Source organism: Poecilia reticulata, linkage group LG13 (genome assembly GCF_000633615.1).
Source record: "Poecilia reticulata strain Guanapo linkage group LG13, Guppy_female_1.0+MT, whole genome shotgun sequence".
Classification (NCBI taxonomy): domain Eukaryota; kingdom Metazoa; phylum Chordata; class Actinopteri; order Cyprinodontiformes; family Poeciliidae; genus Poecilia; species Poecilia reticulata.
The window spans coordinates 6612120-6627247 of NC_024343.1; the positions used below are offsets into that span (position 1 = coordinate 6612120).

At 39.1% G+C, this 15128-nt stretch overlaps 1 protein-coding gene across 4 annotated transcripts in view; it reads left to right on the top strand.

Annotated features, from left to right (window-relative positions):
* Positions 1-793: 793 nt before the first annotated feature.
* LOC103474315 (unconventional myosin-XVIIIa) overlaps positions 794-15128 on the top strand; it is a 28014-nt gene continuing 13679 nt past the window's right edge. Inside the window, exons 1-3 of one of the 4 annotated variants that reach the window (XM_008425184.2) lie at positions 794-1013; positions 4318-4400; positions 4868-5959. In XM_008425184.2, the coding sequence (XP_008423406.2) occupies positions 4943-5959 (1017 nt within the window). In that variant the 5' untranslated portion in view covers positions 794-1013; positions 4318-4400; positions 4868-4942. The remainder of the gene's footprint in view (positions 1014-4317; positions 4401-4867; positions 5960-15128) is intronic. The other 3 variants (XM_008425183.2, XM_008425186.2, XM_017308270.1) reach the window with 3 other exon arrangements.

Here is a 15128-nt window from a genome sequence, read left to right on the forward strand (position 1 = left end):
AAACAATAAAAGACCTGAAATATTTCAGTTGGTGTGCAATGAATCTAAAATATATGACAGTTTAATTTTTATCATTACATTATGGAAAATAATGAACTTTATCACAATATGCTAATTTTTTTAGAAGGACCTGTATAACATTCAGTCCGTTACGATATTAGGTTTGCAGGGTTGATATTTATTTTGCAATCATCAATAAACCTCTCATGAACACAGCGGTGGTTGATTAGTTCATTTTAAACTCCTGCTCTGCTCGTTATTTTGATAATGGAACCGAAACGCACAGAATTGCGCAACATCTTGTTGAAACAATAATTACTGAGATTGTTCATTGGGTCATTAATTTGAACATCTTTTGTTGATTTTTTTTTTGTTGTTCTTTAATAAAGTTACGAACGTTTTAAGCGAGCCAGAGGAGGACGTGCTGGTCTCAGCGTCCTGGCAACATCCAGTTTGTCACCTAATCCCGAGATCGACTGAAAACCTTCCGCGATCGTCGTGTTGCACCGCTGCTCTAGCAAAGCATGAACAGTTCAGAAACTATGAAATTAGAAAAAAGGTATTCATTAACTGATTAAGTCGTGTTTTAGATTGTTCTTGAAAAACTAATCAGTCACGGCTGATTACGAACTCACGGCTGCACAGTGAACCTATTCATGTTTTACAGCAGACAGCCGCTCCTCTCTCTTGCAGGTACCCCTAAAAGATTTAGCGGGGGTACGCAGTACCCTGCCGTACCCCCTTACTTTCACCCCTGGTCCTCGAACGCACAAGGGTTAAAGAAAAAACGAAGAGCCGTTCGTCTGGGCCTAATCGGGGAAGAACTCTACATTCCAGTCTCTTGACACGCATTCTACTGAAGCCCCAACAGATGGCGCAGGTTGACCTCCTCCAGTCGGTCTCGCTTGCATGAGAGGCGGACAGGGAGCTGGCAGTTCTTACATTCTGTGGTTTGTGTTCCAAACGAACCAAGCTGCGCCCATAAGCAAGGCACCAGCCCTGTTTGGAGAACGGTGAGTATTTCTTGCTATTGTTGTTTATGTGCTAGAAGTGAGGTGACCCAGATCATGTGAAAGAAGCCGTGTTGAGGCCGCGCTAGAGTGAAACATTTTCACACTATCCCGGTGTTTTGTTCCAAGTGTCGCCTTGTGAAAAATGAGGGCAAACTACTAATGCTGTGACCTGAGCCAATTATGCTAGTTAGCTAGCTAGACTGCTTAAAGTAAAGTAAAACAAACCTAAAACCCCTGCATGGATTTACGCCAGTAGTGTTTCTCGTGCCGAGTGGAATAACAGTCCTATTTGTTGTTAGAAAACCGAGACAAGCAAACCAAACAGCAGCTTAGCTTGCTAATGTAGCTCCACCTATTTTAGCCCTGTCATGCTTTTGTCCCCTCTACTTCAGGTTTTATCCTGAGCTTCTGAACATATTTAGTCACATAGGAGGGTGGATGAAACATCCCCCAGTCGGCCCGACATTGAAACATGACTATAATGTTCCAGCTGCTGTCTGTCAGTGTCAACACTTCACACTGAGATGACTGGAAAAGGCCTGGTCAGAAACATCTTTGAGCGAGAAATGCTATTTGTCACTCATTGGAATTGGTTATTCCAGATCAATATAGGATTTCTCCAGTTTCTTTAACTTGTTCACCATTGTTTGTAAGGGTCTGCTGCATGAGAACTTTCTTCGTCATTAAGCGGAGAACTCTGAGGTCGATCCATCAGACCTATAAGTGCCTTAAATAGCGACTTAAAGTGGAAAATCTGGAAAATCACAATGAGAACATCTCAACAAGTCAATTATCAACTTGGTGTTGCTCAAGATTTTTGGGCTTGAGGAAAATCCTATCTTCTGGTTCAGTAGAATCAGCTGCTGTGGATCTTGGTTCAAACAGCTGATCATTTCAGCCTGTTAATGAGCAACCAAAAATGGAATTAGAAATACTCTTTTTGCTTTTTTTTTCTGATAATCCTTGAGTGTTTATTACCCAATAACAAGACAAAATGCAAACAATTCATTACTATAACAACCATGGAGATAGAGCTGGAAGCTTCTACTGTCTGAATTATTTTCTAAAAGCTGACTGAAGATTTTCATCAAGCTCTCCTGTTCATAACTTCAGTTTACAAGTAACTGGGTCTCCCAAGAATATACACTTCTATTACACACTGATGTACTTTAATGAAAACAGTCATCTCAGCAGAGTCAAACTCACTCTACAATTAGACAGACAAGCAGATGTAGCAACCTGACTCAGACATTAAGTCCCAACTGGGGTACAGCATTAGAAACATGGGGAACAACAAGCACAGAGAAAATGTTGGGAACCACAGCTGAAGCTGAAAATCTCTGTCTGTTATCCCACAGTAACTTCACATATTTACAGCTGTAGAAAATGAATGTTTCCAGTAGAGCTTCCTACCCACTTATGTGCTTCCTTTAACACCAGGAACACCTGAGAGATAAAAAAAAAAGGCTCAACTTCAGTAACACCGGTCAACACTCTGTTAGAAAACATTTTGTTTCCCCTTAAAGCCTTTTTTGGATGAGAAATATTAACAGAAATGAAATGATAATGTCACAAAAAATGTCATCAATTTAGTCAGAAGATCAAATTTCCCTAAATCAAATTAGAATAAAATCCTGACCTGATTGCAAAAAATGGATGTCGATTTTGGATTCAGTGGTGCAAAATAGTCACAATTCACTTGAAAAAACATAAACAACTTCCAAAAATATTTTTTTGTAACCCGATGTAATTGACTGCAACTGTTGCCTCTCAAACAATTGCTGATGTCTGCTTCTTGTTGGTCTTATACACATAGCTAAATACTAAACAGTGTTGATCACAAGTTAATCAAATTATTCAACTGGCTGAACATAACCTTCTGTAGATGCAGTAAGGTTGTCATTAGTTTGTCCAACATGTTTTGAGTCATTATCATGTGGTCAGTGATTTTCATTTCACTCGTAAGTTTTAAATAGGAATGATTTCAGTTTTATAGTGCACACAGCCTAACACGTTGCTGGTGTCATAATTGAAGCTCATCAAAGACTCCATTGTTTTCTTTTAACATTTAAAATACTATATAAAGTAATATATCCATAAGGATACAATGGTACATGCATTGGAACAGCCCTCTTAATTCAATTTATTATCAGTTCAGTTCAAAAATATTTAACTTATTCCAAAGCGAAATTAAATGTTATTGTAACTCCTACCATCCAAGTGACTTCAAAGAGTTGTAGTGAATGGTGATCCTGTGGGCCGGAAGGATCTCTGGTAGCAACTGAAGAGGCGTCTAATTGAAGACTCCTGCTGTGTAACAGTCTCATAGCCATCATGAAATGCTAACACCTCAATATCCAGACAATAGAGACCATATTTCTCTGTAACATGTCCTGGATGACACCGTCAGCCATTGGCAAACGCTGCTGATCCACCTTATTTCTGTTTGCTGTTCCCATATAAATCTGTCTGGCCGTACGGGCCCAGAAATGTTGAATCTGATCCTTGTCCATCACAATGAATGAATGAGATGATTTGAATTCTCTCTGCTCTTGTGTCTGCATCCGTAAAGTCTCCATTTCCACTCCTCTGGGATTTGGAATTGTAGTTCAAAATATTATATGAGATTTTCAGATGGTAATCTGCTGCGCCCAGTTGTAAAAGATACTTTGTTGCCACAGTTACACGTCATGACAACAGTCTGAATGCCTCAACCAAAAATAATGAACAGTCTTCGAAAAGAACAAATCTGCTAAGATAGCAGAGCTTCTCCGACACGCCAATACAGTGAGTGGTGCTATTGTAGAATGATTTGAGTCTACACTTGGATGTACTGAGCAAACAGCCTTTTTTATAACCTGTGCACATACTGAACTTTTATGGCTGGAATCAAAGTGCAGAATCCTGCTATCCGCCACACAACCTTGAAAAGCTCCACCAAAGCATAGCAGGAAAGACTCTATCACCATTATTAACTTCTGTTGTTTGGGAACATAAATGTTTCTCATTAAGCTGAGGTGATGCTGCAGTGAGAAAGGTGAAGCAAACCTTTATGGCAACACATTAGTTCAAGAGCTTGTGGCGTTATTGGCTTGTCGGCTGAAAGAGGAACAGCTTATCCTGTTCTCTCTCATCCTCATTTCATAGTTTTTGCCTGTTAAAGCTATTGAGTACTCTCACTTTTTATAGTTAGTCTTACATTGTCTACCCTCATAATTGGATTACTTCAGATCTAAGGACTGTGGGAGTTTTACTTTTTTACTTTAGTTTGTTGTCCTATTTTTCTACTTCCATGCTGAACAAGGTGCCAAGGAGTCTCTAGCTGACATGGAGGATATTGACAAAATTCTACAGACTACGTCTGACTTGAGGATTTTACAACTGGAGGTGGTCATCGAGATCAACACACACATTAAATTTAACTACTCACCTGGAAGGCCATCAAGCAAAATTTAAGCATCACATATCTATAACGCGGCCGTTGCACTTTCGATTCCCGACCTAGTGACCTTTGCCGCATGTCTTCCCTCTCTCTTTTTACCTACTTTCCTGTCTTAGCACTTTCAAATAAATTCCAATAGAACCCAAAAAAATTTTATAAAAGAAAATGTGAACATTTGTATTAAAGGAAAAACCATATTTCTACATTTTTGTTTCTCTTGTTTGAAACCTGCCAAACTGTGACATTAAATCCCAGCTGTGTAGCGAATTATGGATTTATTTTTAGTACCATTACATCCCTGATTTCTACACATATTTATAAACAATAAAGTATGCTTAATGAGTGAATGAATTCATTTGTTGTCAGTGTTTTATAGATGTTTCTAACGGTTTTCTCCTGTCTCCCTTTCCAGGGGATTTTTTTTTCTTTTGGAAACGAGACTTCTGACTCATGACTCAACCTGTGTAGGGAGATTTAGATAGTTACCATGTTTAATTTGATAAAGAAAGACAAAGAGAAGGAAGGGAGCAGGAAAGAGAAGAAAGAGAAGAAGGAGAGAATGTCTGCAGCAGAGCTGCGCAGCCTGGAGGAGATGAGCATGAGGCGGGGTTTTTTCAATCTTAAGAGGGAGGCTAAGCGGGAGTCCAAGAACAAAGTGGAGATCTCCAACCCCATTCCTATCAAAGTGGCCAGCACCAATGAGCTGTCCCTCACTGACATTGAGTCAGATGAGTTCAGCAACCGAAGCAGCATGGCCTTGGACGATCAGATCAGTGTGGCCAGCTCCACTGATGACTTGAAAGGAGAGGGAGGAGGTCAGGACGGACATCGCAGCTCTGTACGGGACCGCGTGGCTCACTTTGGTTCTCTTGCCAAGCAGAACTCCTCACAGATGGGGCAGATGATGAAACGTTTCTCCTTCTCCCAGAGGAGCAAGGAAGAGAGCCCGTCAGAGGGCTCCACACCTTCTGGACAGAACTCTGCTGCTCCATCACCGCAGGTCGAAAGTAAAGTGTTCAACATGCTTCGCAAGCACAGCCAAAAAGTTCAACCAGAGGCGGCAGACACCAAAAAAGTTTTCATCCCTGAACTAGTTGATAAGATTTTTCCCGCACCTTTGCAGCTGCCTACTGTGGTTGCACCAATTGCCCCAGAAACACGGGAGCTGGAGCTGCAGAGGCGCAACACTGGTGACTTTGGGTTCTCTTTACGCCGAACCACTATGTTAGATCGCAGCCCTGATGGAGGGGTCTACAGGCGCGTGGTCCACTTCGCCGAGCCTGGTGCTGGCACTAAGGACTTGGCGCTTGGACTTGTGCCTGGCGACAGGCTGGTGGAGATAAACGGCCGGAATGTGGAGAACAAGAGCCGTGACGAGATAGTTGAGATGATCCGTCAGTCAGGAGACACAGTGAGGTTGAAGGTCCAGCCCATCCTGGAGCTGAGCGAGCTGAGCCGCTGCTGGCTGAGGCACATCGAGGGGCTGCGCAGAGAGGCCCGACACGTAAGCAGCTTTCTTTTACTACATCTAGAGAGAAACATGACAAAATTACAACATGATATTATATTGTGAAGCATTAGACAATGTTGTTGAGACATCGTGCATCACCTGTTCCATTCAATGCACTGTAGTTCTATTCTCCTTCTCAGAACTTCTGTTGAGGGAAGGAATAGATTTAGCTTTCAATGAATAGCAAAGTGGTATTAAATTATTAATATAATTAATTTTCCTGTTTAAAAATACAGGTACTATTGAAGCATGTAAGTTACCTTGCTTTAAAAAAAAAAAAAACGTTTGGGTTGTTCATTGAATGCATCAATTTCAACAGGCACCATCATACAGTTCAAAGTATTTAACTGTTCTACTTTGAACATAAAAGACTTTTGGAAGACATTTAGTCCATTTCAGCAGAAGGAAACTAAAAGAGCTCTCCTTCTGTAACTACTAACCTGGGAGCTAATGCTAATTCAGAGGAAGACATTTAGCTGTTTTAGCTAGTTTGTCAGCTTGACTAGTTAGTAACAGATAAATTTACCGGAGAATCGTTGTAAGTCCACAGGGAAAGAGATACTGAGATTTGAACCTATGAGAGTGTGACTGGAAGAATGACTTCAGCTCAGATATTGGACCAGGAGTTAGCAAGCATTTAACTGAAACTATTGTTGCCTTCAGTCCAGCTGTTTCATTAAACTGATGCGTGGCTTGAGGTATAAAGATTATTTTGTATTATAGTGAATTTTTAGGACATTTTATATTGGAAAATACATTTTCTGTTGAGATTGGTTAATAAAGAAAATCATTTTAAAAAATCATTAAAAGGACAGTTAAAATTTCCTTTCAAAACTTAAAGAATATAATATAGTGTGGTTTGCCACCTGAAGAGAAAAAAGAATTAATAGAAAAGTATTCCAAACACTATTAATGCAAAAAACTGTATAGACTAACATTTATTTGTGATCTTTACATGTTATAAAATTTTGCTAAATTTTAGTAAGTTTTGACCACAGCTCTGAGAGCCACAACAGGGGGTTTAAAGAGCTGCGAACCCATTGGAGCATTCTTTAGCGGTGCACAGATAAATCAGCCAGCTGATAAATAGGCCCCAGTTTCCTTAACTTTGGGAGATCGGCCAATGCTTACATGTGAAATCTATCTTATCCACCGATATTATCTACCTCGGAACGGTCTAAAAATCAACCACTGAACTCTTCTCTGCTGTGAGAGAGGCTGCACACTTTGAGCTTCATTAAGTAGTTCTATGTATGAATGAACGGTTAATTAATGTTAAAAGTGTGAATTCCTAGCTTCCTGGGCTGTTTGTATAAGTGTATGTGTGTTGAACAGTACGGAGCCCCGTAGGGAACATGGGGAATTTTTTTTTCTCTCGTGAGATTTTGCGTTCTCTCACAATAATGTACTGGTCAGTTCATGTGGCATTGAGAATACTGAAAATCTTTCTGCTACAATGTTTTTTCCAAGTATGTTAATATCTCATTAGTAACATATCTGAAGTTTTGTATCTTTTTTTAATGATACAAATGCACCACAAACCTATGTTCAAAATTCAAAAGCAAAACAGGTTAAACACGGGCTTTCCATCTCTTTCCATTCCAACTGAGACGTAAACAGAAACTTTCCTTAAGAAGGAAAGAAAGAAAACCTACATTAATGACTACATGACTGTTTTTGAGTTATTTTCACCGGCAGTTCATCTGACAGTTTTGACTGTGTCTTTTTTGTATTGGTAGTCTGGTTAACAAAGGTCCATTTTCATGTACAGTCCCATCTCAGCCTTCCAACAAACATGAACATGCAGTAATAGATTAATTTTCAATAATTTTTTTGCATCAAAAAGTTAAGAATGTATAAACACGTTTTCTCTTAGGGTCTTTAAATGTGTACATATGTGCAATTATAAATGGACATTTGTGACTGTACACGAAATAGACCATGATGTATTTGCTAATTTATTGCAAGGGAATGCAATACTTTAGCAAGGTAAAGCCAAAGAAACATTTTTCCCCATTTCTCTTAGAACAGTGTCTACTGGTACATCTGAAGAATAAGATTACAATTAGAATATAATTTCTTTTGTCACTCATTTCAGGAAGAGAAACTTATTCATTGATGACACACACATTGCAATATTTAAGGGCTTGTTTTCTTGTAATTTTGATAATTATGGCTTATAGATAATAACCCTGAATTCAGTTTCACATAAAATGAGCACATTACATCTGTTTGCTGTGTAAATAAACAGTCCTTTCGTTCATTTTATGCTTATATTTTAACTCATGTTCCAATACTCTTTCGGTCACCATGTCTGTTGACTTGTCTCATTCCTGGTCTGGTTAATCTCACAATCATGTTAATAATCTTGCAATAACACAGCATTACTACATTACAGTTTTCTCCTTGTTTAGAACAAAAGCATATCTGTAACACAAAAGCTTCCTTCTAACTTAACTCAGTGCTGTCATTTTGTTTTTTCAAATTAAACAAAAATCAAAACAATTTTTGTTTTACACATCTCCAAGAGTAACTTTTCTTTTCTCTCTTTTAAATTTATTTTCAAATCTCTGTATCTGATGGGGTTTCTGATGACACGGCCCTTCCTGGCAGTGATGACCTCAGATACAGTTGGGTTAGGTTCTGGTGGGGTCTCAGATGATGAAGTGGTTTCAGCAATTGTTGTGTTCCAGTGGATTCTCCAAAGCATCGGAGGCAGTTACCACAGGGGTGTGGCGAAGATGTTTGACATTTGTGATCTCTTGTGAGCCATCTTCTGTGTTTACCAGTTCAAAGGCATCATCGGGGTTGTTTCTCAATATCACATGGCGAATGTCTTTGAATGTGGTACTCAGCTTTCCATTATCCATACTAGCAATACAAACTACATCACCAGCCTTAAAGTTCTGCTCTTTTCTCGATTGGTCTGGTCAGCATACTCCTTCATTCTGGTTTTGTATTCATTGTGATGGTCTTGTTTTATTCTTTCCAAGTGGAAGTCCATATTCCTTCTGCATGTTCTGACACTTTGTGCAGATGAAACATGAGTATGGCTCCTGACACTCTGTGTGGTGTTGGAAGGTAAGTCCCCAGTATTTTTGGAAGTTCCTCCTGCCATTTCTTTCCCGTGCCCTTGGATGTTCTGAAGTATCTGTGAAACCTCAATTTTCCCGTTGCTCTTTGGATAATACGGGGATACTCTGATGTCCAATGCTTGCTTCACATTGCTCTTGGTACCACTATCCTGTGTCCTCTCAGCACTGGTCCATCATATGTTTTAAACTCTCCAGCACATCTGTTATAAGGCTGTGGCTCTGATGGAAGTAGGCTTGGCCATTTTCCTGTCACCCCCAATTGTCTTTAGCTGTTTTTTTGTGTTGTCCTCTGTCATTTACTGTTTCATGTCCTCAAGGTTCATGGCTTGTACTTCATGCATCGCCACTGCCAGCACTCTGTCCACTTATTTCTACATACTCATTGTTCTCTGTCTCTGGTAAAGAAAGTTGTGAAAGTAAATCTGCTACATTGGACTTTACAACTATGTGTTCTATCTTATAATCATAAGGTTGTAGCCTCAAATCAAGTCTCTGTATTCATGGTGGTGACAGTGTAACCTTCTCTGGGTTGAACATGTATTTGAGGAGTTTATGGTTAGTTTGCAGAGTAAGCATGCCCTCCCACAAATACGGTCTAAAATATTCCACAGTCCATGCACATCCTAAAGCCTCATGTTCTGACAATATTGATGTTATTTTGGGGTCAATGAACGGCTTGCATATGTTACTGGATTCTTCTGTCCATCTGATTGGGTCTGTAGCAAAACTGCTACAGACAACAGTTGATGCATCCAGTTTAAGGTAGGCCAGGCATGGCTCCCTCACCAATGCTTGTTTGATTACTTGAAATGATCATTGTGTTTCACTCGTCCACAAACGAGGAAAGGGCAAACATGGCTATCAATGGTTCTGATAAGTTTGCATAGTTTTGTACAAATTTCAGGTCTGGGCCCCTTGTAGATATCTTTGACCTTTCTCTGGTCTGGTTTAATTCCTGTGTCTGTGATTACATGTCCGAGTGTCTCAATCTGTTGCAATCCAAAGATGTGCTTGTCTCTGTTAAGGGTTAAACCTCTGTTATGAAATCTCTGAAAGACTTTGAAGTGGCAGCACCCTCTTTGTGTGATGAATGTCGTCAGGGATCTCAATTCTGTGGATAAATCGCTCTGCCAAAATCCCTTCTATGCCTCTTATAGCAAAACACATCTGCTCCATGTACTGCGGGTAAGATGCTACACTGTTAATTATGGCTTATAGATGTTTTTCTCTGATCACTGCTCTATTAACTTCCCTAAGGCCTCCATATGGCCTCACTTCTTTTGCGTCTTTGTTAGATGTTAAAAACCTATTCTGATCTTTCATTCACTTCTTCTATTATACTTGGTTCAAGCATCTTGGCTAGCTCCTGATTTACAGCTTCTAACATGGGATAAGCCATCCTCCTTAAACCCTATGCTACAGGCTGGAGTTTTTCATCGACTGTAACCTTGTGGTTGTGACCTTTAATCTCTCCAAGACCTTTGATAACTAGTGAGTACTCTTTAACGAGCTAGTCAAACCTGGCCGTTTGCCCTACTGAGTTCACTTTTTTTCTTGTATTAAGTATATTATATGAAAAGCTTGTTTTTCTGCCTAGCAGTGCTTCTACATTTCCTTCTATCACACGTTATCTTTAACTACTTTTTCTTTGCACCTCATTTCAGCCTCAAAGTAGTCTACTCGTTTAAGTGGAGTAGTTTGTGTCTCATACTGTCACAACATAGTGACAGTTTTAACAAATATGTAAAAAAAAACAGACATTAAAAACAAAAAGTTATGTACTGTAGCTTTACCAGTTGGTCCATGAGCAGATTACCTGAGTTAACGCTTATAGTCGTTTATTTACAAAGACATTGTCCCAAAATGTCCCTTCCTCCTCTAAGTGTAGCCCCTTGGATCAGCTAACGATGGAAGCACAAAGCAACAAGATCATCTGTCCAGCAGCAGAGTCAGTATGCTGTAAATAGCAATGCTGGGGTCAGGCTGGATAGGTCATTAATGAATTGATTTAAAGTGATCTATATCATTTGGTCAGGAACATCGTAGTACCTAAAACTGACTTGTCTAAACATGATCCATAGAGAACATCTGTTTCATCTGGGAAGCAGTTATTCCTTCTACATTCAACATATCTTGCTCAATAAATCAAAATGTAATAAGAATGATATAACAGCAAGAACTAAAATAGCAACAGCATAAATCCTTCCAGCTGCACAGCATCCAATCATAAAATGATGCAACCAAAAAAATTATAAACAGATGTTTACAAAAAAAAAACCCGAATCAGAACTGATGTAGCAGAGCTACTGAAATATGCTGCCACCATGAGCAGCACTAACTCTGGAATGGAAAGCTAAAGCTTAGTAGAGCCATGATTGCCTTCTCACCTGTATGGATATTTCTCCCATGTTCATCCTCCCTGGTCAGATGGGATGGAGCTGATCAAATTATGGACATCACACTGAGAACAAGGAAAACCCTTAATGTAGATTAACGTACATGCTTTTGAATATTTTTCAGGAGGATGGTGTTTATTTCTTGTCATTATTTAAAGAAGAAGATTGATTATTTAAAATTATTCTCACTGATGCTAAAGCACTCTAGCCCCCTGTTCTGTCCAGGATGACTATGCAATCCATATTGTGCTCTTGGTGCATTGATACACCGAGCAAGTATTTGTTCTCAGTTTGTTCTGTGTAAATATTCCACTCTGACTGAGGACAAGACTCGCTTTGTGTCATATGAGGCTCAGCTCTAATGATTTCCACACAGCACACTGAGGACTACTTTGTTGTTTGTTGTGATCAAATGACAGCAGTGCCACAACCATTTTTTACATTCTTTAACAACGTGATAAAATTTCTATATCTTTTTGTTACCAGAAATTCTGTTTCTGTTCAGTGTGTGAGGAATTATAAGTTCTCTCCAGAATGACTAGACTGATTCAAACAGGATACAAGCTCAGAGTCCTGGAACACAAAACATTTGGATAAAGGAGGTTTTACTTAGTTTTTTTGTCCTGCATATGTAAAAAACGATAGATTATTTTTTATAACAAATGGCATTAGAATACAGATTTTAAATAAAGAGAAGCTAACAGTAATGATTCAGTTTTGAAAAGGTGTATAAACACACCCTATATAAGAAAATATTTTTTTTTCCTGTGGAAGAAAAAAATAATTAATATTGACCTGACAGCTCCTTAGTAAAACCTTTGCAGGGACATCAGAGTATTATTTCTCTGTAAAGAAATAAATTGGAACTGTTTTCAACACACCAACCTTTTGCCTGATCACTGTAAACTTCCAGCAGGATGGTGTCTGTCCACACAGACATTAATATAGCCCACAGACAGGATCCTGCTATTCTTCTCAACTGTGACGTGTTTGCACAGGATATTCCTAACAAAGCATTAAACCTGACTGAACAATAAGACAATCAGAGGCTTATTATTAGCTCGAGCTGGGCTACACTAAAGGTTTTTCCTGGCCACAGGGTTTATTAAAGATATTAAGTTGATTAAATCAATTTGTTTTACCTTTCTTTTTGTCATGGATTTAAGTTGAACTGAATCAGTTCTTGTGTGCTTATATGTTTAGGTGTCTTAATTGAGGTGTAGATTACTAAGAATTCAACATATTACCACAAATCTGTGTTTTTTTATATAACATTAGACATTTTGTTTTAAGCTACTTTAACTGAAAATAATTTCTTTCTTGAGTTCTTAAGGCTTGGCATTAAGTCTCCCAGTGTTGTGGACTTGTACAAACAAAACAAACTTTTTTTTTGAACACTTGATTTATGAAGATTTTCAAGTAAATTTGTATCATAACAGCATGACAAATTCAAACAAAAACTTCCCAATATTACACAAGCAAATAAATTATAAAATGATATTAAATAATTAATGATTGCATAAATTAAAGGCCAGGGCAGAGTTCACATCTGTGTTATATGCAGTCCATCTTATCTGGTTGCCACTTAAGTAAGGTGGTTGAGTAAAGGGAGCATTGTTGCTCATTCACATGTTCCAACACTGGATTCCATATCTTAGAAAACTCATATCGCAGTCTTTCCACATGTAGGCTACATACAAGTTCAGTTAGCCAGGTTTCAAACTTCCTGAGGAAGAGAGGTTCTTTTGAAACTGGAAAGGAATGATCCATAGTAGATACAGTACTGTTGCGGATGGTAAAATAAGAGGGTAACGGAGGAGAAGCAATCATTAATTCTGCTTTAGTTTCAGCAGAAGTATGTTTTATTATATTAATCCTATAATAATGCATGTAAAGCACATTTCCCTACCCTTTTGACTGTTAAACATGCCATAGTCCTGAGTTGTACCATAGTACCACTGCCACACACTATCAGCCTATCCTGATGTTCATGTACATACAGGATGTGTGGGTCCCTATATATTTTATTTAGCTATTGATTGAAATTTGTTTTGAAGCAGTTTTTAAGTAAAAGTCAAATCCCACAAGTTACATTTGTCAAGAATGAAAACTACTGTCTTCCTTTGCTGCTTGGAGTTTAACATGCTGTCACTCCCTCTGTTACACACAAGATGAGCCTGATCAGGGTCTTGAGGAGGAGGGCCTTTTGCTTCTTAAGTATGTGAAACTTATAGCAGGAATAAAGTTAGAAGAGATATTAAAAGTAAGAGGCCACGTTTACTTGACTTAACAGGTTTAACGGAAGCTGCTGGAGAGCAGTCCCCTCCTTTTGCATTGCTTTCTGGTATTTGTGGAATCTGCTCTGGAACAAATAGGCCACTTCCTGACCCCGTCCATCTGACATTTTCTTCTTAGGGAAGTGTAATGAAGTTCTGTGGATGCAGGAAATGGAGGAGGGGAAACGGCTTAATGTGTGGGAATGTGGTTTACTAAAAGGATAATTTTGTTTTCTATGCAGTACACGTCTGTCTCCAGAACTAATGTCTATCTTTAAGATTCACTGGACTTTTTCGGCCTTTTATCAATATAAGGGACTTTTATATTGATTAAAACTGGATTAGAACCAACGTTAGCCTCGAAGTTATAACTTCATTAGTCAAAACTCACAAAAAGATTACATGTTTGTAAGTTGTAAACAGCAGAATCTGTTGACTTTATGAAATTGCTATGGGTCTAGGTGGCTGGACTTGGGAAGGGGATTCAAGGACTTATTGTCATACTATCATACTAGCTTTGTTGTTTGTACGAAATTCGGACTTAGGTCCCAGTTTAAAGACGCGTGTGTGTGTGTGTGTGTGTGTGTGTGTGTGTGTGTGTGTGTGTGTGTGTGTGTGTGTGTGTGTATATATATACACACACACATTCAGGTTTTTTGGTCATATGAATAATCTCTTATCCCCATTTTGCAGTTTCTGGGGTGTCCTATTGAGAAGACATGTTTTGGCAGACCCTGAATGTGTTGGAATGGTAAAATATCCCTTTTGCCCTGGGAAAGCTCTGGGATGCCCAACATAAAACTGGAGAGATGTCCGAGTTTCCCCTCCTTCATCTGTTACTCCTGTAAGCCAATGTCAGGGATGGATAGATGGATGAATGAGAACCCACCAAGTTTTAGTTCTGACAAGTGCAGACTTCTCTGTCAAATTGAAATTGTAAAAGCTGAAGAATAATTTTTCCTCTTTAAAAGTTTAGGTTAAATAGTCTCCTGCTTTTACAATCCTAACTTGATGGGTTACTTTAGTACCAAAAGTGACGATGTGGTAACATTTTCCTTTCTCTGCACAGAAACCTCCACCACAGTGTAAATAGACGTTTTTCTGCATCACAAACTACAGTGCTCTTCATGGCTGTCAGCCTGTCCTCTTATTCTTCTTGTAGACTAGCGGTTCTCAACGTGGGCGGTACCGCCCCCTGGGTTCAGAGGACGGCAGGGGGCGCTGGCGGAAATTTTTACAAAAGGGGGGCGCTGGGATTCCTTTGGGGGACGTTTGGTCGAAGGTAAACTTTACACCTTTTGCACAACAATACCAGTTTAGACTTTGAGCAACTTGGTAAAACTGTATTGTGTAACATTAAATCATGCTTGGCTGCAACTGTATCGATAGCAGCTAT